This window comes from Peromyscus californicus, unplaced genomic scaffold, assembly GCF_007827085.1.
Source record: "Peromyscus californicus insignis strain IS unplaced genomic scaffold, ASM782708v3 Scaffold_4__1_contigs__length_199733344, whole genome shotgun sequence".
Taxonomy (NCBI): Eukaryota; Metazoa; Chordata; class Mammalia; order Rodentia; family Cricetidae; genus Peromyscus; species Peromyscus californicus.
In genome coordinates this window covers 57,488,798-57,514,354 of record NW_026294562.1, presented here as the reverse complement: position 1 = coordinate 57,514,354, position 25,557 = coordinate 57,488,798, and the positions used below count along the sequence as shown (strand labels likewise).

Below are 25,557 nucleotides of genomic sequence, written 5' to 3'. Positions count from 1 at the left end.
CATCCAAGCACACAGAAAGGCTGCACTACAGGCCCTGCCCACCAGCCACAGCCCAGGCCTCGCCCATCATGCTCGGGCCCCGCCCACCACGGTCCAGAGCCCACCCTCCACGGCAAGGCCCCGCCCACCACAGGCCCCACCTACCACAACCCAGGCTGCTGTCAGCTTGGCCGAGGCCCCACCCACCACAGCCCTGGCCCCGCCCCGTCCCTAACGGTCAACGGTCCGCACATCCTCTCAGGGTCGAGGCCAGCTGGGCGACCGGGTCGGGTCGCTGTTCTCGGGTCCCCACGACCATGGAGGACGCTCTGCTCGGAGCCATGACGGGCCCCGAAGACGAGCTGGGCGCCGAGCTGTTCGGGCCTGAGCGCGGGTTTACGGACGGGTTGGCGCTGAGCCCCGCGGCGGGTGCGGCCGAGCGGGATGAGCTGCCTGTGCTGGCCGACGCCTACCTGGGCGCCACCGAGCCGGGGGAACAGCTGCTGCGCGCGCTCAGCCCCTCGCCGGGCGCCGAGGTACCGGCCGCCCTGCTCGGCGACTTCCCGGGGCTGCCTGAGCTCCGCAACCCAGACGACGCCGCGCCGCCATCCGCCTACAGCGTGCACGTGCTGTCGTCGTTACTTCCCGGTGCGCGCGGGCCCGCGCTGTTGCCGCTGAGCGCAGGAGTGCGCGTGATCCCAGTAAGCGCCGGCAGGGGGCGCCGTCGCGCCGTGTCTCCGCGTGCAAACCCCGGGGTCTTGTCCCAGACCGCAGGCTCACAGGGAGTCCGGGCGATGCGCCGCCCCGCCCCGCGAGAGTGCCTCTCGAGCACCCCTCAGTTTCCCTGTCCGGTCTTTCCCCCTGCAGGTGGCTGTGCCCCACTAGAAGAGTTTATAACTGTTGCCATCACAGTAGGTGTTTGTATTGGACACCTGCTTAGCATCACATGGCCAGGGAATCATTCATTTCTGGTCGGTTGGACTTGTGTGTTCCCACCCCGCCCGGGCGGGGCGGGGGGGTGGAGCCCAGGGCCTTTTGTGTACTCTGCAGATTGTCTTCAGCCTAGTCCTATAGGTTTGGGTTTATTCATACATACTTGTTCACACCAAAGACTTTAATTTATTGAGGAGTTGATTAATTGATGATTTTTCCTCCTCTGTAAAATAAGGGATGGTTCTTCAAACCTATGTAATGGAGTCTGAATGAATGCTACTTCTCAGTCAGCTACTATTCCTTGAAATTGCTATGTAGCTGAGAATGACCTTGAACCCCTGATTCTCCTGCCTGTACCTCCTGAGTGCTGGGCTTACACTCACCTTTATACAATGCTGGGGATCAAACCCAGGACCCAGTTCATGCTAGCCAAGCACTTCCAACTGAGCCACATCCCCAGCCCTTCTGCTTTCTTGCCAAAATGAAGGAATCAGCTCTTTAAAGGAAGCCCAGCACATGTGTTAACCCCCAATAAAACCCAGCTTGGGAAAGAAAATGGGTTCCTCGTCCAGTCAAGTATATCAGGTCCAGAGTAAGCTCTCACGGGATAGTTTTTGAATTGCTGTGGAGATGACAGGAGCCTGGCTTTGTAGAGCATAAGTCACAGCTGCTGGAGCTCAGGGTCCAAAAATCCTGTTCCCTGCCTAATTTAATTGAAAGTTCCCCACAGGAACTTTAGCCCAGCCTTACCCTGAGGCAGAGGCCTGCTCCTGAGTGTCCAGTGGTTCCAGATGCCAGCAGCCCCCTTTACCATTAGTGGAAGCTTACCGGGCACCTTGTGTCTGATGGTCCTGAGCCCTGTTCCCTCCCCTAAGAGTGGAAGAGGGGAGGCAGTGAGCCAGAGGGGAAGAGGGGAGGGGGAAGAGCCAGAGGGGAAGTGGGGAGGGGGATGAGCCAGAGGGGAAGAGGGGAGGGGGAGGAGCCAGAGGGGAAGAGGGGAGGGGGAGGAGCCAGAGGGGAAGAGGGGAGGCAGTGAGCCAGAGGGGAAGAGGGGAGGCAGTGAGCAGAGGGGAAGAGGGGAGGCAGTGAGCAGAGGGGAAGAGGGAAGGCAGTGAGCAGAGGGGAGGGGGAGGAGCCAGAGGGGAAGAGGGGAGGCAGTGAGCCAGAAGGGAAGAGGGGAGGCAGTGAGCAGAGGGGAAGGGGGGAGGCAGTGAGCAGAGGGGAGGGGGATGAGCCAGAGGGGAAGAGGGGAGGGGGAGGAGCCAGAGGGGAAGAGGGGAGGGGGAGGAGCCAGAGGGGAAGAGGGGAGGCAGTGAGCCAGAGGGGAAGAGGGGAGGCAGTGAGCCAGAGGGGAAGAGGGGAGGGGGAGGAGCCAGAGGGGAAGAGGGGAGAGGGAGGAGCCAGAGGGGAAGAGGGGAGGCAGTGAGCAGAGGGGAAGAGGGGAGGCAGTGAGCAGAGGGGAAGAGGGGAGGCAGTGAGCAGAGGGGAAGAGGGGAGGGGGAGGAGCCAGAGGGGAAGAGGGGAGGCAGTGAGCAGAGGGGAAGAGGGGAGGGGGAGGAGCCAGAGGGGAAGAGGGGAGGCAGTGAGCAGAGGGGAAGAGGGGAGGGGGAGGAGCCAGAGGGGAAGAGGGGAGGCAGTGAGCAGAGGGGAAGAGGGGAGGGGGAGGATCCAGAGGGGAAGAGGGGAGGGGGAGGAGCCAGAGGGGAAGAGGGGAGGCAGTGAGCAGAGGGGAAGACAAGGTCTCCTTCAGTGTAATCCAGGGTTAACAGATCAGTGAGTGACAAAACAGAGACTGAGCTTTTTGAAAATTTTTAAAGATTTTTTTTAAAATATGTGTTTGTCTATGTGTAGGCACACTGTGTGCATGCAGAGCCCATGGAGGCCAGAAGATAGTGCCAGATGCCCTGAAAGTGGAGTTACCACAGTTGTGAGCCACCATGTGGGTGCTGGGAACTGAACCCAGGTCCTCTACAAGAGCAAAAAGTGCTCTGAACCGATGAGCCGTCTCTCAGGTCTCTCTTTGAACTGTTGGAGACTATGTCCTAACTCATTACTTTAAAAAAAAAAAAAAAAAAAAAAGATAGGACATGGGAGGTGTCTTTACCCTTTAAACAGATGGAATTGTTGTTTCTATTCTATTAACTATTCAGAGGGAATCACATCTTTTTTGTAGACCTTTTGTTTGTTTTTTGTATTTATTTTACAATTTAATTTAATTTTACATATCAGCCACGGATTCCCCTGTCCTTCCTCCTCCTGGCCTCATCCCTGCCCTCCCCCCAACCCTCCCCCATTCCCATCTCCTCCAGGGCAAGGACTCCCCTGGGGATTCAGCTCAGCCTGGGATTCAGTCGAGGCAGGTCCAGTCCCCTCCTCCCTTTACCCAGGCTGAGCAAAGTGTCCCTGCATAGGCCTCAGGTTCCAAACAGCCAACTCATGCACTAAGAACAGGTCCCGGTCCCACTGCCTGGGGGCCTCCCAAACAGTTCAAGCTAATCGACTGTCTCACTTATCCAGAGGGCCTGATCCAGTTGGAGGCTCCTCAGCTATTGGTTCATAGTTCATGTGTTTCCACTAGTTTGGCTATTTGTCCCTGTGCTTTTTCCAATCATGGTCTCGACAACTCTCGCTCATACAATCCCTCCTCTTTCTGGCCAACTGGACTCCCGGAGCTCCACCTGGGGTCTGGCCATGGATTGTTTTGGTTTTTTGAGGTCATTTCCTGCAGCCCAGACTGGCCCTGAGCTCTGTATATGGTGATCTTAGACTCCTGCTCCTCTGTGCTTCTAGCTCAAAGGGGCTAGGATTCCAGGTGTAGGCAGCCCACCTGGCTCTCTCTGTGGGAATCCCTTCCCTACAAGTCCCTACATTTAGGTTCAGTCTCGGAAACTGAGTCTGGGTTTCTGCTATGAAACAAATGATTCTGATATTTGGTGATGATGGAGAGGCCAGCAATTGTGTGTTTGTGGGTCCAGGGAAGTCATGTCAGTGAGACTCCAGTGAACTAATTCTGGCGAGTTCCCAAGGCAGCAAGCACACACAAAAAGTAAGTTTTCTGCATTTCCATAAAATTTGAAATGTCTGAGTAAGGCTGTCACTCAAAATCTAGCTGCGCTTTGTCTTCTAAGGTTGGGACCACTCAAATTTGACGTAAATTTTGTGATCGTTGAGACCTTTCAGCTTTTAAATCCCATTGCTTCTTAGTAAATGTAATTTTGTCTTGTTTATTTTATAATTAGATTTATTCATTTGTGTGTGGCTGCAAGCGCCACAGGACACACGTGGTAGTCAAAGGACAAGTTACAGGAATTGATTCTCTACCACGTGTGTCCTGGGGATCAAACTCGAGTTGTGAGGCTGCTCTTACCTACTAAGCCATCTTCCTGGTCCCATTTATTTATTTCTGATGCAGTCCTCTCCACACCCTGGGACTGATGACTGTCCTCAGAGGCCTCTGTCCTGGGGCTGCTCAGCTGGCATATTCCCTTTCTTTCTCACAGGGAAAAATGGTTGCAGAAGAGGGCCAGCGCTTTGCTTTGACTTGAGTGTTCTGTGTGCTAACACTGCAGCACATGGCCCTGTGCACTCTGTCACGGCCACTACTTTTCCAGGTTGAGATCAAGGAAGCAGGTGGCAGTGTACCAGGCAGCAGCCCCGAAGATGCAGCCTTCCAGACCCCTCTGGCTCAGGAATCCTGCTGCAAGTTCCCATCATCCCAGGAGGCGGAGGAAGCTTCCAGCTGCCCCCGGAAGAAAGACTCCAGCCCCATGGTAACTGTGGGGAAAAAAAGACATCACTCAGCCTGTCAAAGACCCCTGTCCTCTGTCACTCACCTGCTAAGTCCGCGTTCAGTGCTTGTCCATCCACAAAGGTGGAGAGTAAACTTGAGCCCTCCACCTTTCACCTTTCACCCCCAAGATTCTCATCTCCACCCCACCTCAGAAAATCAAATAATGATTAGGACATTACTGTGTCCCATAGGGGAGTCGCTATAAGTCACACTGTCCATGTAGAGTCCAGAGTTAGGAACTGAGGTGGGACTAGGGACAGCCTAGGTTTGCAGTGTTAGCTGGCCCAAGGCTGCCCTTCTGCAGCCTTCCTGCCTGCCTCCAGGTTACCAGCAACACTAGTGTGTAGGGTGTGGGGAGTGTACCTGTGTGATGTCATTTCCTTCCCCCCAGCTCTGCAGGCAGCCCTTCTCTGCCTGTCTTAGCCCTAGGTGTTGCGTGGTGTGCTTCTAGAACTGCTCAGGGGACATCAGGGAGTCACCAGTGCTTCAGCCGAGCTTGGGCTACACACGCAGTGCGCCCTCAGAGCCTTCAGCAGCTCCAGATGAGGCCTGATCAAAGGCAGACTGTGCCCCAGAAATACTGGAAATAATGTCCTTGTGAAACCCGTCTTTGGGGTGCAAACACTGATACGCCTCTGTGTCCGAGACTTATATGAAACCCCAGGTTCTGATGGCAGAGCTTTCCCATGACCTTAGAGAAGCCATAGGACAAAGGACTCTGACTCCCTCTACACTGTAGGGTGGCACCTGCAATCTCTTCCTGGGGTGTGAGCCATTCCCAGCCGAGTGCACGCTGGAACGTGGCTGCATCACCCTCTGAATACAGCGGTGCAGGGTGCTGGCCTCTCCAGTGTCAGGATGACATGAGCGTTTGCCCTGGAGCCCGCTTTTCCTCTTCTAGCAGGTCAATGGGTGCTATTCAGATGACCTCGGTCCTTTGTGCCTGTTTGAGTGCTCCTGCCCCAGTGTCCACACCACACCCTAGAGCAGCTGGGTGTGCGGGGCGCTGCATCCCCCAGCATCTGGATTGGTGGCCCTGATGTGCAGCTGTCCGTGGCTTGCTGAAGATCCGCAGTCAGAACCCAGATGGGGTCTGGCAGTGTTTGTCAGACCCCGTAAGCTCAGCACGGTTTCTCAGGAGTTTCCAGTCACTGACTTTACCTTTCTAACTGGATTTAGGGGAAATAAAGTCAATGGGCATAAAACCACCTGTTAGACAGCGGCCTGGTTCTGTGGCAGGAAAGAACACACAGCAAATTAAAGCTAATTCTACAGATGTGCTCAGCCCCCAAGGGTCTCAGAGTGGGAAATTGGGGTTCAGGAGACAGCCTAATCCCTGTTCACAAGGCTGTGGATTGAAGGTCATCAGGAGGGAACCCCTGTCCACAGGCATGTAGTCCTTCAGAGGATGCAGGAGCAACTTGAGTGTGTGGAAACATCATAGGAATGCATGGGGTGTAGGTTAGGGACAGCAGTTATTGTAGAGGAAGACGGAGAACACACCCACCTTCTCCCTCCGCCCACTTAAACCCCAGGGGGGAGTCCTCAGATTTCCTCTGTTCCTGCTCCAAACTGGAGTCCCTCCCCCCTCTCCTTGTCATTTCAGGTGATCTGTCAGCTGAAAGGAGGTGCCCAGATGCTCTGCATAGACAACTGTGGCACGCGGGGGCTCAAAGCGCTCCATCTGCTTCCTCAGTATGACGACCAGAACAGTTTCCCACAGTCAGGTACCACAGCACAAACGCCGCCCCGGCCCACACTGGAGGTGGGGAGGGATGGGGCAGCAGAGGAATCTGTTAGGCTTTGTATCAAAGAATGTGAGGGGCTAGAAAGAGGTTTTCAGTAGCTGGCAGGCCAACCTAGGCTACTCACCCAGCCCAGTGAGAGACCCTGCCTCAAAGAAAGAAAAAATGAAGAACAGCATCTGAGGTTGTCCTCTAGCCTCCACATACAAGTGCACACATGAGCACCATAGCCCCACAGCCACGCACACACGTGTGCATGCACACACACACACACACACACACACACACACACACACACACAGCGCGTGGGGGGAGAGGGAGAGAGAGAGTGTAAAACAGGCCATTAGTGTATTAAATGAGTTTTTGGACAAACCTGGACAATACAAGTCAGAGAATGGAACAAAATCAACCACCACAGCCTAATCTGTCCAGACCACATTAAGCCTTCTTGTCTGGCTCCTTCCACTGCCTTGCCTTCTAGCAAGTGGCAGCTCTCTTCAGGGTGGCCCTGCTTCGTTCCTGCAGTCAGGGCAGAGGTGGCTTACCTGAAACATCAGCCTGCCTGATGACTGGAGGCCGGGCTGCTCACATGTGCTCTAAATTACTGGTGCTTTAATGGAAACAGCGTGTGGTCAGTAAGGCTGATCCTCTGCCTTCATCGTCAGGAGTGACCTGATAGTCACCCAGCCAACTCCTCCCATGACACCCTAATCAACAAATGACCCCAAAGGCCCTCCCCTGCTGCTTGTAGCACACCTGTGGCCTCCAGTCTGTCTCACTGAAAGGATACAGAGGCCCAGGGCAGGAAGTAGATGCAGGCTGGAGGGCTGCAGGGAGGAGGAGGAGGAGGACACACTAGCCCTGTGGGGCTATACCCTGATGGAGCCTTTGGACCAAAGTACAAGTGGTTTCATCTAGAGAGCTTAGAAAGCATTGGTATCCTAACAAGTTAGGCAATGAAGAGAAAAGGAGATGCATCAGTTGAAAGTCATGGATCCAACAGTTTGGATCCAAAATGGATCCAATCAGGTGGTGGTGGCGCATGCCTTTAATCCCAGCACTTGGGAGGCAGAGCCAGGCAGATCTCTGTGAGTTCGAGGCCAGCCTGGACTACAGAGCGAGATCCAGGAAAGGTGCAAAGCTCCACAGAGAAACCCTGTCTCGAAAAACCAAAAAAAAAAAAAAAAGGATCCAAATCACTAGGCTTCCATTGAAAGTGTAAAATGACTCAAGGTGTCCAGTAAATTCACTGTGTCATGTAAGGATGCCTTGGCACATGGTGTTAGAAGCTGGGTGTTAACATTTTTTCAGTATAGTAGACCTCTGTAATGCTCAGGCCAGCAGCTTTATGATTTAAAAAAACAGCTAAGACTATAAAAGTTTAAAAATTACAATAACCCAGCTGGGTGGTGGTGGCGGCAGCGCACTTCTTTAATCCCAGCACTCGGGAGGCAGAGGCAGGTGGATCTCTGTGAGTTGGAGGCCAGCCTGGGCTACAGAGTAAGTTCCAGGAAAGGTTCCAAAGCTACACAGAGAAACCCTGTCTCAAAAACACACAAAAAATTATAATGACCCAAAAGGGTCTATAGAAAAATCACAAACCCCAGGGGTAGTGATGCATGTGTGTAATCCAGCACTGGAGGGTGGAGACAGGAGGACCAGGAGCTCAAGGACCACATACATGGTGAGCTGAGTACGGGCTCTCTGAGACCCTGTCTGAAAGCAAGGGGTAGGAGAGATGGCTTAGCAGTCATGAGCACTTGCTGCTCATCTGGAGGCCCCAGCTCATGTGGCTCACAAACTGCCTGTAACCCTGCACTCAGAGATCAGACACCCTCTTCTGACCTCTGTGGGCATCTGCATATACTCACACATACCCACAGATGCATAAATAAAAAATTAAAGACACTGACTAAATCAGGATATGTTAGATGGCCTTGCCCGTGGAGCCCACTTCGCAATGCTTGCTGTCAGTTCACGTCAGTTGTTTTCCTACAGACCTCCCTAAGCCAATGGCCGCTGTAGTGGGAAGATTGCTGCCGGCGCCAGCAGAATTAAATCGCTTCACACAGGTGAGTCCTTTCGTTCCAGACACTGATGTCGTCTCCTGGCAGTGTACTTGCTGCATGTACTTCTGAGGTTCTCCAGGTTAGTGAGAGCCAGGCCTCATGACACATGCCTGGAATCTCAGAAGTTGGGGAGTGGAGATGTGAGGATCAGGAGTTCAAGGTCATCCTCATCTGTATAGCAAGTTCAAGACCAGCCAGGGTTACATAGAACCTCGTCTTAAAAAACAACATCATATTTGTCCCTTCACACCTGTGTCAGCCCCTAGACAGAAGACCAGCAACAGGGCCGTGAGGGTCTGGAGACTGTGGAAAAGGGCAACAGTCACAGCGTTAGCCAGGAGTCCCTTAGGTTCCCGTGGCTGGCCCTCCACCTGAACAGCGCAAGATCGGAGGGATGTGCTAGCAAAGGTGTGGGGAGGAATAGAGGGTGCCATCTGAGGTTGACAGCCAGGGGTGTTTTTGGACAGGTAGGCAAGGTATGGGTATAGGGATGGAGTCCAGCTCCAAAGTCTAAAAAATAAATGAACAGTGTTTGCCAGTGAGACTTAAGGTCTCTGTTATTCTGAGAATCTAATACTTTGGGAACACTTCTAGTCTGTGGACATTTGTGACTAATTGTGTTTTTAACTACTTGTTTGTGGACACAAAGTGCTCCAGTGACAGTGTCAGCAGCCTCCAAGTGACAGCTGTACACACTGCTCCCTATCTTGTCCTTGCAGCCCTGGGCCCCACCCCACCCTGACTGTTCTCATCAGCCCCATGGTCAGAGACTTTGAACTCAGGGGCCCTGGGCCTGGCCCTGGCCAAAGCTATAAGGTGGTCTCAGCCTATAGGCTCCAAGTCGGTGAGCTTGCTGTGGCTATGAGGCCTGGCCATGGGATTGTGACTCCACCTGTAGGGACTGCTGCTGGCCCTTTACACACACTCTGAAGAGACCATTATTGCTTTTGCCTCCATGCAGGTTGATAATGGAGCTCTTCCATCGACTGTCAATGGAGCTGCCTTCCCCTCAGGACCCGCTATGCAGGGGCCACCCAAAATAGCTCTGGCTGGGTAAGGGTTAAAATGGGAAGCAGCCACTGCCTGTAATGTAAGGACCCAAGACGCTGTGTGTAAGATGCACTTCCTGCTGCACTGTAGAATTAGCTTTGCTGGAAGATCAGGGTCATCTCCCCTCCCCAGCAAGGCCACTGACCTTCCTGTGGGTACATCAGTGATGGCCCTGGCTTCTCCTCCACTCTCTGCTGTCCTGTGCATGTCCCAGGGTCCCCTGGCTGTTTGTAGCTCTGTCATGGTTTTTCCTGTACTCAGGTAGTGCCACACTGTTTCTTCTTGGCAGTCACTGATCCAGGTCTCATAGGGGCAGCTGCTTATGTGGATGACCTTTGCCCCATCATTTCACAGAGCAAGAAGGGGCCTCTCATTGGGCTGAGGGCCTCTTCCTCTTTGGGACACACTCTGAAATGGGGGCTGGTTTGTAAATGAGTGTATATAGTTTACAAAGCAGGGTTTTTTGTTTGTTTGTTTTAGGGGGTTTCTTTGTTTTGAGACAGGGTCTCTCTGTAGCCCTGGCTGGCCTGGAACTCACAGAAATCCACCTGCCTCTGCCTCCAAGTGCTTGAAGTGACAGGCCTGGTCTCATGCAGCTCAAACGGACTTCAAACTTGCTATGAAGCAAAGACTGGCCTTGAACTCCTGATCCTCCTGCCTCCCTCTCCTGAGAGTTGGGGTGACAGGCCTGTACTCCCTCTTCTTCTCCATGTTAGGACACTGGGTCATTTGGATTGTGTTCTGTGGCTGCTTTTTCCTGTGGATTTCATCAGTGGGGAGTTTAGGTGAAGGAATTCTTTGCAGTTTGGCGTGAATGAGCTTCCCCAGAGAGTGTCTTCACTTCTCCCCGGAGCTGTTGCTCCCAAATTATACTCTCCAGCTCCAGGGTCTGCTGCCTATAGAGGGAACATGGAACAGGACATCCAGGCATGTCCTTGAACACTCTTACCTCTTCATAAGCACCAGGGCAGGATGACCCAGAAAGCATTGCCCTCAGCCACCCTGGAGCAATGTAGATCTAGAGTGGCTGCTGGCAGGTACCACAGGCAGCAGGTGCTTTGCTGACACAAAGGAACACTACATTCAAGTGGTGGCTTCCATGAGGTTCCCCCAGGTAACAATGGGAGTAGACTGATGGCAGATGATGCCAGTACCTTGTACAAGAATCCCTAGATGAGCATGGTGCAGGAACCTGAAACCAGGGAGAGCACCATGCCCAGCTTCTCCTTGCCGCCACTGAGGTTGCTATGCCAACTTGACTTGACATGACAGGTCAGGGCTGGTGGCAGAGGGGAGCAGTGCTGCCCAAAAGGAGAAGCCACACTCTGGGAAGAAGGGGTGGCAGCTTGGTAGTCCCCTCACTGCTGTGCCAGGAGGATGAGAGGAGAGCAGAGGGAGTGGCAGCTTGGTAGTCCCCTCACTGCTGTGCCAGGGGGATGAGAGGAGAGCAGAGGGCAGGGAGCGAGATGATGACAGCATGTCCTCCGGGAAATGGTGCTGATCTGCAGACTGCTGTGTTATAACCAATGCCTTTACTAGTTTGTCCTTCTCCTGTGTTAGTCGTAAGACATCACACTCCTGCCTCCAATTCTCATTTTCATATGAGAAGTCCAGAGGAAGCCCCTAAACTGGGTCACCTGTCCTCGTATGCCTGTGCTTATCTCAGGCTGCCTGTGCCTGAGGACTCAGTGAGCCTTTCCTTCACAGATACTGCGACTGCTTCACCAGCGGAGACTTCTGCAACAGCTGCAGCTGCACCAACCTCCGCCATGAGCTCGAGCGCTTCAAAGCCATTAAGGTAATGCACTTGACAGAGCTTTACCGGTGAATGGTCTCCAGAGTCCCATTCAGGCAGAAGCCCAGACGGATGCAGTGACCCGGGCTCCAGTGATACCCAGCAGCTGGGGGCGCTTCGGGGCTACAGCCGAGTCTGGGAGGCTCTGACTCAAGAGCACAGAGTCTGTCTTGGCTCGGGGCTCATAACTCTGGGTAGCGCTGTGCAGGGAGGTACAGTGTATCACCTGTGGGTGGGAAGCACTTGGTTGGGCCTCATAGACTTTAAACTTTGATTCCTTTAGCTTCAGGTGCAAGGGGATCTAGGCTTTCTCAAGGGGCAATGAAGCTGCAGGCTGACTGCAAGATCCTGCTGCATCCATGCCTTCCTGTGGGCCCAAGGACCAGGGAATGGGAGGGGTAGCTAGGCTGGGCCTGGCAACTTCTCCAGGGAGACACTTCCAGGGGCCTCAGGAGCCATCAGCTGAAGCCCGAGGGTATCCTGTTCAATGGAACAAAATGACCCTGAGCCTTGAATCTGTCTGGTTTGTTTTTCCCGAGAACAATTTCATTCCTCCTCTTGAGTTGCAGGTACATCATTTAGAACTATTAGCAATTCTGAGATGGCCAGGCTCAGAGGAGAAAGAAGAAATGGCCATGCCCCGAGCTTCATGCCCCCCCCAGATTCATGCCCCGAGCTTCATGCCCCCCCCAGATTCATGCCCCGAGCTTCATGCCCCCCCCAGATTCATGCCCCGAGCTTCATGCCCACCCCAGATCCATGCCCCGAGCTTCATGCCCCCCCCCAGATCCATGCCCCGAGCTTCATGCCCACCCCAGATTCATGCCCCGAGCTTCATGCCCCCCCCAGATCCATGCCCCGAGCTTCATGCCCCCCCCAGATCCATGCCCCGAGCTTCATGCCCCCCCCAGATCCATGCCCCGAGCTTCATGCCCCCCCCAGATCCATGCCCCGAGCTTCATGCCCCCCCAGATTCATGCCCCAAGCTTCATGCCTCCTCCCAGATTCATGCCTCCAAGCTTCATGCCCCCTCCCAGATTCATGCCCCGAGCTTCATGCCCCCAAGTTTTATGGCAGTCGATCGTCACTTCTTATTTAGCAGTGAGTGTAATCTGTTACTGTGAGTTTAGGGTTCTCATGTGCCAGAGATGGAAACATGGCTTGATACAGCTGCTCTGAGAAATGATTAGCAGACGTTCTGCGGCTGCATGTTTGTCTAGATGTCACCCAACCTTAACACACAGCCAATGGAAATTAGAGGAAACCCTCACAGAGACTTGCCAAGCAAGTTCCCAGCAGCTTCATTCATAATAGACAAAACCTGCCATAAGCCCACAGCCCATCAGTGGAGGGATAGAGCAACTGCCAGCTGGGTGTACAGAATGCCTCTCATCAGAGGGAAAGACCAGTGGTTCCCTCCAGTGAAGGAGTCATGTTGGCCTCACCCTTGTTCTGAGCTGGTACACATCGTCTACCTGATGACCCCACATCTTTAAGCTCCCAAGTTTGCCTGCAGGATGAAATGAGAGACACCATGCAGCACAGAAAGATGGCTGGGTGTTGGTGTGAGCTCTTCTATGCCATGGCCTCACCTGCCTCAAGCAAAGATGCGAGGCATGCTGGGAGAGTGCCCTGGTCTACAGTGCACATACCTAGCTATCAAATGCAGAGAAAGGGCTCAGGGCTTTATCACAGAAGTGTCCTGAGGCCCCAGCTACCTCAGTGGCTACCCTGTGTGGCCTTCTCTTGCATGGGGCCTTGCTTCTGGCTCCCACACATTTCCTGATGTTCCCATATTCTCTCTTAGGCATGTCTTGATAGAAATCCTGAGGCTTTCCAACCGAAAATGGGGAAAGGCCGGCTGGGCGTTTCGAAGCTGAGACACAGCAAAGGGTGTAACTGTAAGCGCTCAGGCTGCCTGAAGAACTACTGTGAGTGCTATGAGGCAAGTGGCAGCTGCTGGAACAGTGCAAACGTCCAAACGGCTTTGTGGTTAGATGTTTACTGTGATGTAAAAAGGGACTCACAGTCCCTGTCCTTCCTTCCCGAGTGTGATGGTAGGTGCTGTCAATCTGACAGTCTGGAGTCACCTGGGAAACAGGCCTCTGAGTGTGCCTGTGGGGATAACTTGAGGTGGGAGGAAAGACCTGCCTACTGTGGGTGGCACCACTCCCTGGCTCGGGTCCTGGACTGTGTGCATGGAGAGAGGGAGCTGAGCAGCAGCGGCGGCAGCAGCATTCATCACTCTTGGCTTCCTGATTGTGGATCCCATGTGACCAGCTCCTGTCGTCTTGACTACCTCTCCATGCTGGAGAAAGGAAGCCCTTCTCCTTCCAGTTGTTTTTGTTCAGGGTATTTTTATCACAGCAACAGGAAACAAAACTAGACACTATTCTGCTTTTATAGGTGGGTCTCATATAGTTCAGGCTGGTCTGGAACACAATCCAGACCAAGGATGGTGACCTTGAATTTCTGATCCTACAGCCTCCACCTCGAGAGCATTCACTACTACTGCCATGCCTGATGCTCTCCCTGGTGAAGCCTCTGGGATTCATCTGACTAATCTGATCAAGCAGATGGGCAAAAGCAGATGTGAGTGCTGGGTGGCTTGTGGGGGGGAGCCCTGATTTCAACAAAGCATTTTTCTATCATCAGGCCAAAATCATGTGTTCTTCGATTTGCAAATGCATTGCTTGCAAAAACTATGAAGAAAGCCCAGAACGAAAAATGCTGATGAACACACCCCACTATATGGAGGCCGGGGATTTTGAGGGCAACCACCATCTGTCCCCAGCCATGTTCTCAGGACCTCCAAAACTGAGAAAAACTAGGTAGGTGCTCTGAACAATTAGACTGGGGTGATTCCAAAGGAGGTTTAGAGACCACATCTGCGTTAGCTGGAGTGTGCAGGTCAGGAGGGACAGGAAGATGGAAGCCCACTGTGCTGGGCGTACACACACACACACACACACACACACACACACACACACACACGCACACACGCACGCACGCACGCACACACGCACGCACGGCTTCTTAGCTTGCCCTTTCTTTCCCTTTACCCTGTCTGTGTGTCCCTGTTTGTACTTACAGGCTCTGCCCACACTGTTAGCAGGACTAGTGGTATTCTGATGTCTCTGAATGAGGTCAGAGACCTGCTCGATCTGGAACAAATGGATGCTGGGTCCTACCCCTCCCTTCCAGCTTAGCTTCCCTTCCTCTTCTCTTTCCTCCTCCCCGCCCATTTGCTAGGCTAAGGATGGAACCCAGGACCTCCCTCTTGCTAGGCAAGCACTTTCTCACGCCTGACCTTTCTTTACTGTGGACAGCAGCACAGATGTGTCTTGGACACATGCCGAACTCTTAGCTGAAGGGACTGTGGTTGGATGTCTTCCGATGAGTAGTTCTGAAGCCACACTAATCTTAGTCTCCCAGAGGCTGAGACATCCTTTGATCATATTAGACTTGATTTACCTCTTTAAAAATATTCTTTCCAAGCCGGGCAGTGGTGGCGCACGCCTTTAATCCCAGCACTCGGGAGGCAGAGGCAGGCGGATCTCTGTGAGTTCGAGGCCAGCCTGGGCTACCAAGTGAGTTCCAGGAGAGGCGCAAAGCTACACAAAGAAACCCTGTCTCGAAAAACCAAAAAAAAAAAAAAAAAAAAAAAAAAAAAAAAAAAAATTCTTTCCATGGGTTGGGAAAGGTGGCTCTATACGTAAAGTGCCTGCTGTATAATCATGAGGACCTGAGTTCAAATCCCAGCTCCCATAAAAAGTTAGGCTTGATGGCCTGTGCTGGTAATCCCAGTACTGGGGGTGGAGACAAGATCCCTGGGGCTCACTGGCTAGCCAGGCAAGCCAGTGAGTGAGCTCTCGGTCAACCAATGAGAGAGACTATCCTGAAAAATAGGGTGGACCTTCTGGGGAGACCACTCAGTGGTCAAGCCTTGCTGTGCAAACTGTGAAGCCTGGGTAGCTGTGGCAGGTGCCTGTAATCCCAATGCGTGGGAGGCAAGGACAGGGGATCCTGACTCAATGATATGTATTTGTCTCAAAGTACAAAGTGTAAAAATGATCAAGGAAGACACCCAGTGTCAACCTCTGGCCTCCACATGTGCATGCAGTTACACACGTCTATACACACGCACCATACACCACACATGTGCACACTGCACACACACTGCAAAACCTAACCAACCAAAGGAAGAACATTCCTTTAAATGCCATGCAGTTGGTCACCCAGGTGTCACAAATGAACTGTTCATTCTGCAAAGCCAAACTCAGGCTTATTTGGTTAAAGACGTGAGATGTACTCTCACCAAGCCTGCACCCTCCGTGACACTCTCCTCCTCCTGGGGCCAGCCTCCTCTGAGGTTGTCTGAGGGTGTCACTGTGAGCCCCACTCATAGGTGCCTGGGTAAGTCTCCCTGTTCCAGAGCTCAGAGAGGAAATGGCCAGCCCTAAACAGAGCAGACCAGGCCAAGTCTCTTCAGGGTGTCCAGGGTGAGGTGACCGCATGGTATGCCCACAGGTGTGACAGCGGAGTCTCAGTCACACAGCACTTTGCAGCTCTCAATGCCCTGCAGGAAGGTCCTGCAGACCTCAGGCTGGCTGCCACACTGCCAGCTCTCCTCTGCTGACTTATCAGGGAGCCGAGAGCAGCTGCAGACGGTCTGGAAGTCCTCCATGGCCGAGCCCTGTGTGACCTGGGCCTTTGCCGCTGAAGCACATGAGCCTCTAGGTCTGTCGATAGCCATGACACTGAGCAGGGTCCCTGGGCTGCTCTCCCAAGGCCGGCCTTCACACCTTCTTCTGTTTAGTTCTTTATTCCTGGTGTGTTAAGACAGCATCTCTCCCTCTGGCCCAAGCTGGGGCACAGACCTGGGCCAGTGGGCTTGGCACAAACAAAGACCTTTTATTAGCAGAAAGGGACATGCTCCTTTTTAAAAATTGTGTTTGGGGAATTTCATGCATGTGTAGAATGTGTTGTGATAGTCCCCCTCTTGCTCTCTTTTCCCTCACCCCATCCTGCTGACCCTCTTCTTCTGAACTGGTCCTCCTCCTCGTGTGTGTGTGTGTGTGTGTGTGTGTGTGTGTGTGTGTGTGTGTGTGTGTGACTAACTTTTTGTGTTTAATTAGGGCTTCTCACCTGTGAAGGGGATGTGGTTATTTACTGGGACATGGACTATTTACCAGTGGCTACATCCCTGAAGAAAATGTCCCTTTTCCTCCAGCAGCTATTAACTGCCAATCACTCCTCAGAGAGGGCTGGGGCCTCATGAGCCCCTCCCCCACCCATGCTAGGCTATTGAAAGACCCAGTCCTATGCAGGATCTTCTGAGATGTTTCCTGGGCCTTGAAGGGAAGGTGATGTAGGTGTCCCTTCTAGAGGCCATTGATCCTTGAACTAGAGTGATCGGGCACTGCCCTGCTGAATGGGGAAGGCACTGAGTGGCTGTGTCTCTCATCAGGCAGACCTTCTCCTGTATCTCCTGGGAAGTAGTGGAGGCCACATGTGCCTGCCTGCTGGCTCAGGGCGAGGAGGCAGAGCAGGAGCGCTGCTCCCCAAGCTTGGCCGAGCAGATGGTCCTGGAGGAATTCGGAAGGTGCCTGTCACAGATTCTCCACATCGAGTTCAAGTCCAAAGGGCTGAAAATTGAGTAGAGTGCAAGCTGGTAAAGGGGAATGCCTGTGCCAGCCTCAGCTTTGGGGAGTCTGCACCTAGGAAGGTGGTGCCAAGGGACAAGCAGGAAGCCCTGCAACATGGCCAGGCCAGCCAGCCATGAGGGCTGAGCCATCCCTCTGCTCAAGGCACCCTGAAGTGCAGGCAGGCAGAACTGCCCCGGGGGTGGACACTGGCCCTCCTGTCCCTGGGGAGGCTCTCTGGGCCCCCGCCCCCGCCCTACATAAGACGAGGGTGGCTTTCTGGTTGTTGTTACGTGTTCACTTTTCAAGCCGCTTAGTGGTTTCCCCATTCAAGTTGTTATGAGCCTGCTTCAAGTCTCCGAGAACGAGGCTGTGCAGGTCAGGTGGCCAGAGGGGTCTCCCAGGCCAGCCCGTGACAGCAGGGTGCGGGAGGGGGTCAGGTGACCAGAGGGGTCTCCCAGGCCAGGCCATGACAGCAGGGTGCAGGAGGGGGTCAGGTGGCCAGAGGGGTCTCCCAGGCCAGGCCATGACAGCAGGGTGCGGGAGGGGGTCAGGTGGCCAGAGGGGTCTCCCAGGCCAGGCCGTGACAGCAGGGTGCGGGAGGGGGTCAGGTGGCCAGAGGGGTCTCCCAGGCCAGGCCATGACAGCAGGGTGCGGGAGGGGGTCAGGTGGGAGCTAGTTTCTTGTGAAGTTCTGCTTGAATTGAGAAAATGCTCTCCTGTCCAAGCCTCACTCCTTAATCACTGCTGCACTGTGGCCTGCAAAACAGTCTAGTGACCAGCCTGCCGACCCCAGCAGGTGAGGTGGCTTAGTGTGCCCATGGTTTGCATTCTGTTGTGAGAGTGAACCTTCTAGGTTCCCAGTTGGACCTAGGTTAGTAGCTGAAAATACATTTGTCTCAATGGCCACTCTGGACTCCAGCGAGACCTTGTCTTCTCATGAGTCTGTGTTCTCTAACAGCACTGCACTTGATCACTTTGAGAGTGTTAGGAAACCAGGCACAGACAGGAGAGGGGCAGGAGGCGGGCTGCCTCGGGGAGCCAGGAGCTCGCTGACAGGAAGGAAAGGACTGGAGACGGCCCAGCCAGGAAAGTGCTGAACAAGCATGAGGACCTGAGGGCCATTCCCAGAATCCGGGTTAAAAACAAACACCCCCCACCCTCACTGCAGCCATATAAAGAAACAAAACCAGACACAGACTTAAACCCCAGCACTGGGGAAGCAGAGACAGGAGGCTCCCTGGGGTCACTGGCCAGCCAGCATAGCCTAACTGGCAAACTCCAGGCAGAAGAGACCCTAGCTAAAAAGGGAGCTCCTGAGGACTGATGCCCATACGCATGTGCCCTTGTACAGACATATATGCGCAAACACACCGTGAAGGAAAGATCTAGAGAAGTCAGAAGATGATGTGTGGGGAGCGGGACGGGGTAGACAACTGTTCACTGCTGACCCGGATGCTGGGCAGCCAGGGCTACAGGAACACTCCTGGAGGCCTGGTACCAATGGCCTCGCAGGAACATAGAGCTCAGGAGGCTCTGATGAGCTGGTCAGCTCCCCACAACTAGAGCAACAGCTTTTTATTAGGGTGCCCCCACTACTGGAGCCAGAAGAGAAGGCTGCTGCATGACAAGGTGGCCCTGCCAGACTCCTGGACCATGTGCCAACGTTGCCAGGCATTAGGAGGGACATGTGGGAGGGCTGAGGTGAGGCGAGCCTGGAGGACTGGGGGTGGGGCACATGATGTCACAGCCCTGGACAGGAGGGAGCAAGGCTAGAAGGATGCCACAAGGGCAGGCTTCAGGCTGGGGCGCTGAGGACCAGCCCAGGCGTCACCCTTCTGGGGATTCTTCGGCAGCACGATGTGGCCCACAGACCCCCTGACACTGGGCAGGGCCTGGTGTTCTGTCTTGTGTAAGTCTCAGGGTCCAGATGCCTGCTCAGGTCAGTTAAGTGTGAAGAGGAGGAGTGAGAGGAGCTGGAGAGAGGGCTCGGTGGTTAAGAACACGGGCTGCCCTTCCAGAGGACCTGGGTTTGGGTCCTAGCAGCCCTGTGGGTGACTCCAGGTGAGACCCAGCTGACAGCCTGTCCTACAGCGGGGAGACACACAAGGCCAGGCTCCACTCAGTCTAGCTCGGGGGGGGGGGGGGGGGACCTGGCTCTGTCACCCGTGGTCATCTTTGGCCACCTGCATTGTCTGCTTCTGGCTCAGAGCCAGTTCTCTCTGTCGCCACAGCCGCTGCTCCAGGGTGGCGAGGTACCCATTTGTGCCTCTGTTCATGCCAGCAGCACGCTAGACAGCTCCAGCAGACTGAGCGGAGCACCCAGATCACCGTTCCGGGCACAGGACTTGCTGACAGGTGTTCTTCAGTCCATGTGGAATTCAGGCTTCAATCTCACCTAAGGCATGGGTGGATGTCTACCGCTACCCTCTAAAACACACTGGTGGGGAGCCACAGAGATGGTTCAGCAGGTAAAGGCACCTACTGCCAAGCCTGTTGATCTGAGTTCAATCCCCAAGGTGCACATGAGCATGTGCACACAAATACACAGGATAAATAACCACACTGGAGGTGGACTGCAGCCTAGAAGAAGCAGACAGTCCCAGATACTTGCTAGTCTTTATTGTGTCACACAATATATTTACTCCAATCAAAACATCTTAATTATAACAACACAGGATCAAAGTGGAGAACAGAGGGTTTGCTTGAGGAGTTGGCAGAAGATTCTTCTAGAGTGACTTTCAGTTACAGCACAGGACATAGGTGCCCTGTGGGCATGGTCTCAGGACTGCTCTAGGTCTTCTGAGGAGGTGGCCAAAGGGAGGCCAGGCAGGCTGTCGAGGGCCCCGGCCTCTGAATAAGGAAGAATAGCAGTTGGGTAGTTAGCTTAGAGAAAATCACATGGCAGCACCCAGGGAGAGGGGCGAGTTCTCACTGTGGGGACCCTGAATTGGAGACCGCATCCGTGTGGGCTGTCCACTCTTCAAAGAGGGTAGGCCATTAGAGTTGTGACGCTAGTGCCTAAGAATACTGTGTCACAAGATCACAACCAAATGGAACCCCCTGGCAGAGCCAAGGCGCCCTCTGCAGCAGTCACACAGACATCTGCAGAAAGCCCTAGAAGCTCCCTAGAGGCCTGGGGACCTGGAGTCTAGGCGCTAACACTATCAGCTCTCCCACTCTCCCTGCCCGGATGGTTGGTTTTCCTTTTTTAAGGGCTGTGTGTGTGTTTTCAGACCTTCTGAAACTGGAGTTTCAAGTGGTTGTGAGCCACCTGACCTAGGTTCTTGGAACTGAACTGGGGTCCTTTGGAAGAGCAGCAAATGCTCTCAGGTACTGGGCTATATCTCTAGGTGTCACTCCCCTGCCCCACCACTGTACCCCTATAGGTTTTAATCCCCTGCCCTTCTTCTCTTGGAAGGGCAGTGGCGTGGCAGAAAGCTGAGTGAGGCAACAGCTCCCAGAGTCAACCTGCCAGGTCCTGTGCTAGCAGAATATGACTTCTCATGGCCTCTCAGAACCTGGCTTGAGGCATACCATGCCCTAAAAAGCACTGTGCCAACAATATGGGGCCCCCAAAGCTCCTGTCCCTTCTTAGTAGTGACATCAGCCTGTTGATGTTGTCAGCCCCAGCACAGGACGTTTGAGTGTGCTGTGCCTCAGTCCTAACACAGGGCAGAGTAGGGTGATGGATGTCTCCCTGTGGCATTCCATGAAACCCATTTTCACTCTTTCCTGCCAGTGCTGGGGATGCCCTGCAGCCCAAGATGCCATTTTAGGTGGAAAATACTCCCATACCTTTAAGGTGCAGGAAACTCAGGAACTCCATTATGGTGCGCACGATGTTGCTCTCAGGCAGGGGCCCATCGACGCTTCCTAGACATTGGAAAAGAACAGTGTTCATGCCTGTTTTCTCATCACCCTTCTATTACCCATCAGAGGCCAGAGCAGCTGGCTGAGAGCCTGGGGGCATCCTAGGCCATCCAGGGCCTCTCTAGAGAAGTGGAGGGGCCCTGGGCCCGTTCTTCCGGGACCTCATGGCCAGCACCCTTATTGTAGCTGCTCCATGACTTTGTTCCCTGGTCCTGGCACTTGAGAGGTATGTGAGGCCGTAGGCTCTCAGGTCCTGCCTGGCCAGGACAGTTTCAGGTAGGTGTGGCCACCATCCCTCATATGCACCTGGGAGTCCCGGGAATGATGGGATGTACATCCAGGGACTCGGGCCTTACCTGGTCTCCCTTCCTCTGCTTCCAGTTGTAGCTCCCGCTTGCCTGTGAGGCCATGCTTGTCGCTAAATGATCTGTGGTTGTCAATGGCATCTGTTTGCAGACCAGAGAGGGAGAGCCTGCTGTCAGTGTGGCTTATCCCATTTCCACCCCCAGGGGAGGACCACACACAGCTGGACCACCAGCATAAAGCAACGTGGAAGCCCCAGAAGAGGGAAGCATTGTCTCCAGGGTCCCTGGGTGAGGGTGGTGATCACTGGGAACTAGGACTCCAGTGGGAAAAGGGAGGCTGATGACATGGAGGGGTGGGCACGGAGGTACGGAGGCAGGGGTCTGATACAGGGGTCTGAAACAGAAATAGGTGCCAGATACAGCTGGGAACACAGAGGAGCTGGCTGGCCCCAGAGACAGGAGCTGGCTCCCAGGACAATACCTCCCACAGAGATAACAGAATCTGGGTCTCTGCATCCCTGGAGACTAGGGACACTAGAGATGTCTAAAACATGCCAAGGACCACTCCCATGCAGGGGGATTAGAGCCAGGTAAGGTGGGGGTGAGGAGTGGGGGTGCAGAGAGCTGACTGTGGCTGTGGCAGAGAGATCCCTAAGAGGAAAGGTCAGAATCCCTAAGAGATAAGGAAAGGAAAGACAGCTGATGAGTGTTGAGAAATGGCACAGAGGCTGGAGGGGCAGCTTAGGAGACAAAATCGGTGACAGGGTGAGGCTCAGGGCTTCTGGCCTCTTAACCCACTTGCCAAGCTTGGCAAAAAGGCCAGTGAGTTCATTTCAACAGAGCCAGCGCTCAGGGCTAAGTTTGTGGAGTAAGTCGCGTCATCTCAGAACTCCTGCCTGAAGCACTGACGTCCCAGCAGCTCTGGCCATCAGAATTTGCCACACCTCAGTGACATCAAAAGTATCCGACACCTGGCTAGTCCACAGTGCACCTGCTGACCTACCTGGATGGCTACATGAACTTGGCAGTGGGAACAAGTTTTCTACTCTAATTCAAAGTTTTCTGATAACGTTTTCAATATTCTAAAGCGACAAGGGTCATTGCCAGACTCATACCTGCAAGGACCCTGGGTACCAGTCTGCAGGCCACTCCACAGACCTGAGCTAGGAGAGCTTCCCAGGAATCTGGTGACTATGTGGACCCTGCACAGGGCCCAGGCGGGTTTGGTCAACCCTGTGCCTTGTTTCTCAAAGGATGAGCACAAATCTGCACCGTGAACACATGGCCTCAGGCAGACTCAGGCTGAGAAGCACCAGCCTCACTCCACTGTCCCTTCCAGTCTGGTGAACTGAGGAGAGGGAGTAGATGGGGGATATCTACCCATGTGTCAGAGAACAGTGACTGGGTATTTAAGATGGACAGGCATCTCAGACCCAGCTGTGAATGGAAGTTTGAAAGCCACAACAGCCAAGCAACTAACCAGGCAGCACTCAGGAGGGAGCCAGTGTCTTCCAGCCCAGTCCCCTCCTTTGGGATAATTCACCTCTGAAGGCATGAATGCAAGTCACAGATATCCAGGACACAGACCACGGTCCAGGCGGCCGTCGGGGCAGGGGGAGCAGACACAAGACACCTCTGTCTGCAAGCCCTTGCCCTCTGTGGCTGCCTGTCACTGCAGAACTGCCTTTGCCCCCTGGTGATTCTGCAGCCCCAATCAAAATCCCTGTCTCAGGTGGTCACAGGTAACAAAGCATTCACACCACACAGAAACATGAACTCGAAGAAGACCAGTCGTCAGTCTCCGTCCCTCACAGGGTGACGCATTGAGATGTGATTGATGTGTCATCGACACAACTGGGGTGATCTGCCCCACCCCACTCTGTGCAAAGTCCCCAGATTCTAACCCTCCCCAGCCATGAATGCAGAGAAAGTACTAGTGACAGAGTGGGACCTGTGTGGAAGGGACAAGACTAGAGTTACTGTAAGGTGCGGGGGTGACAGGAACAGGTTTGAGCAAGAAAGTAACCAGCTCAGGTGGTCTTGAGGTGGGCTGTCTGGCTACCTTAGTTTGCCAGAGTCCCCTACCAGAGCTCAGAGGGAAGCTTCAGGATGCCAGGAAGTGGAAGAGGGTGTTAGTGAGACCCAGGGACTCAGGGAGAGGCGCAGTCAGAACTCCAAGGAGACCTGGAAGACTCGCTCAGAAAATCTGAACAAAGTCCCATGGAGGGGCAAGTCAGTAGAAGAAACTTTTAGAAGGAACAGGTGCTGGGGTTAAACGTGCAGAGCAGTGATGGGCGGTCCCTGGTTTGCCCAGGTGCTGTGGAGCGCTGAGTGGGGCAGGGCGACTTTCGGAAGTGGAAGGGAAAGGAGGTTCAGGCCAGAGCAGGCTCCGAGGCTCTGCCCAGATGAAGCAAGGAGGCTAGGCACTGGGGTTCCCAGGAGGCTGGTGTGGATGATATCAGGAGACCCCAGGAATGAGCTCATCTGCTATGAGTAAGAGTGGAGTGGAAGCCTGGAGGGGTAAGGCCTTTCTGGAAATGGGAGGGCCCCTCCTTCCCCGACACAGCAGGTGTTTTAAGTCGCAGCGGGTTAGGCTAATGGAAACCCACAGTTCCCACAGCCACATGAGAATGCCCCCTGCTTTTCATCTGAGAGTAAATTGGCTATGAGAACAGTGCCTGACTCCCATAGTCACGTCAGGACCCACACGCAGCCTCTGCACCCCAGCCTACTGCAACCCAGCCCTACATCACTCACGTGGGCCCAGAAGGTAGCCAGCGCTGTTCAGGGTCCAGCCTCTCTTCTCCTTTGCCTAAAATAGAATAACACAGGTCAGACAGCCTAGGTCCCTAGGCTGAGGAGCAGAGCATATTGTGCCTGGGCATCCAGGCTGCCCAGAGGGACAGCATTTGACCTGAACACACTGTTGTGTGCACTAATTTGGGGTCCACTAATGTTCAAACTAGAGCAGGGCTCAGCTGATAACGCCTAGTATCCAGTGACAGATTTACTCTGGAGCAGCCTCAGGGCTGAGGGCTGTGCCTCCAGCACTCCCAATCTCCAGGGGCGGTTAGTCTATTTACCACAGGCTGGCCAACAAATGAGAGCCTTTTCCTTGCTGTCTTGTTGAGACAGCACCGTGTGTAGCCCAGGTTGGCCTAAAATTCGCTATGTAGGGGGAGGCAGGCCTTGAACTTTTGATCCTCCTGCCTCTGTACCTCCCTCCTGAGTGCTGGGATTACAAGCCTGGGCCTCTACACCTGACTAAGAATGGAGCCATTGTGAGCCTGTCAGTGTCCCGCTGGCCCTCACCCCTTCTCCTGGGACCCTCCCCCACCCTCCAGCAGCTGCAGGGAAATGCCATCCCCCACCCCTGCTGTGGGGAGAATGAACCGTCCTTTGCTCCTGGCTGATCCTCACGTCTGACCCCCTTAGTCCTCTTTGGTGGTGGTCGTCCTCAGCACTTACTGGCATCCCAAGCCCCAGAGTGGCTGACAGGGTCACAGCCAATAGGAGCCAAGCTAGCAGGAGGACGCCGCGTCTGGCCATCTGGAAGAGAAGTGGACGAGTTGACACCATCTGAGCAGCCCCGCTCACGCACATGTCTGGGGGCCACTCGGACTGCGGACAGGAATGTCGTCGGGGTGGGAGGAGAAGCGGGGAGACAGGGACAGAGCTGTGAGAGGGACAGGGGCAGGGGCAGGGACGGGGCGGCCAGCCACCCGAGGACTCGGGTCTGGCACTCCTCAGTGGGGCGCGGGTACCTTGAGCAGCGGTGGGAACCGGGCGTGGCTGGTCGGTGCAGAGCCGGGGTGTCTCGGTCCGGGCGTGGCGTGGCGGATGGGCGGGTCGCTCACCGCATGGCGCAGCGCAGCAGCGTGAGGAAGCGCGCGAGGATCCCTCGACGTGTCCGCAGCAGGAGCGGCGCTGCCACCGCTATTTATGCCCCGCGGGAGCTGCCGCGTCACCCGCTCAGCGCCGCCTCCCACGAGTCCCAAGGGCCGCAGTGACCGGAATCCGCTCCCGGGGAGCAGGAGGGGACCACCCCCAACCCAGACCGTCACCCGGGCCATCCCTACATCAAAGAGCCCCTCCCCACTGTTCCACCCCGGTGCTCAAACAAGAGTGACTCTTACACCCCCATCCTGAGGCAAGCGGGCGAGGAGTCTTCCTCTCCCTCTTAGGGCTGGGATGGAAGGACCACACACAGCCCAAGCGAGGCCAGTCACAGTCGGGGCACCTCCTGAGAAACCGAGTTCCCAGGTCCTGCTCCCCACCTGGATGTGACTGCAGCTTCACCACCCTGGGCCCAGCGACCTCCACCCCTGTTTTGCTGAAGCGGGAGGGGGCAGCCATTCAGGGGTTTGGGCAGAG

General features: G+C 54.5%; 2 protein-coding genes across 2 annotated transcripts; one reads left to right on the top strand and one right to left on the bottom strand.

Moving 5' to 3' along the window:
• Positions 1-224: 224 nt before the first annotated feature.
• Tesmin (testis expressed metallothionein like protein) lies at positions 225-17,400 on the top strand. Its single transcript, XM_052713714.1, has 9 exons — positions 225-680; positions 4,524-4,682; positions 6,309-6,429; positions 8,446-8,519; positions 9,478-9,569; positions 11,274-11,364; positions 13,169-13,306; positions 14,017-14,192; positions 16,832-17,400. The coding sequence occupies exons 1-9, from the start codon at positions 297-299 to the stop codon at positions 17,022-17,024; spliced, it is 1,428 nt and encodes a 475-aa protein (XP_052569674.1). The 5' UTR covers positions 225-296; the 3' UTR covers positions 17,025-17,400.
• A 2,229-nt stretch (positions 17,401-19,629) lies between these two features.
• On the bottom strand, positions 19,630-25,083 carry Gal (galanin and GMAP prepropeptide). Its single transcript, XM_052713038.1, has 6 exons — positions 24,948-25,083; positions 24,652-24,732; positions 23,941-23,995; positions 21,235-21,324; positions 20,804-20,881; positions 19,630-19,858 (listed from the first exon to the last, which is right to left on the bottom strand). The coding sequence occupies exons 2-6, from the start codon at positions 24,730-24,732 to the stop codon at positions 19,788-19,790; spliced, it is 375 nt and encodes a 124-aa protein (XP_052568998.1). The 5' UTR covers positions 24,948-25,083; the 3' UTR covers positions 19,630-19,787.
• Positions 25,084-25,557: the final 474 nt, after the last annotated feature.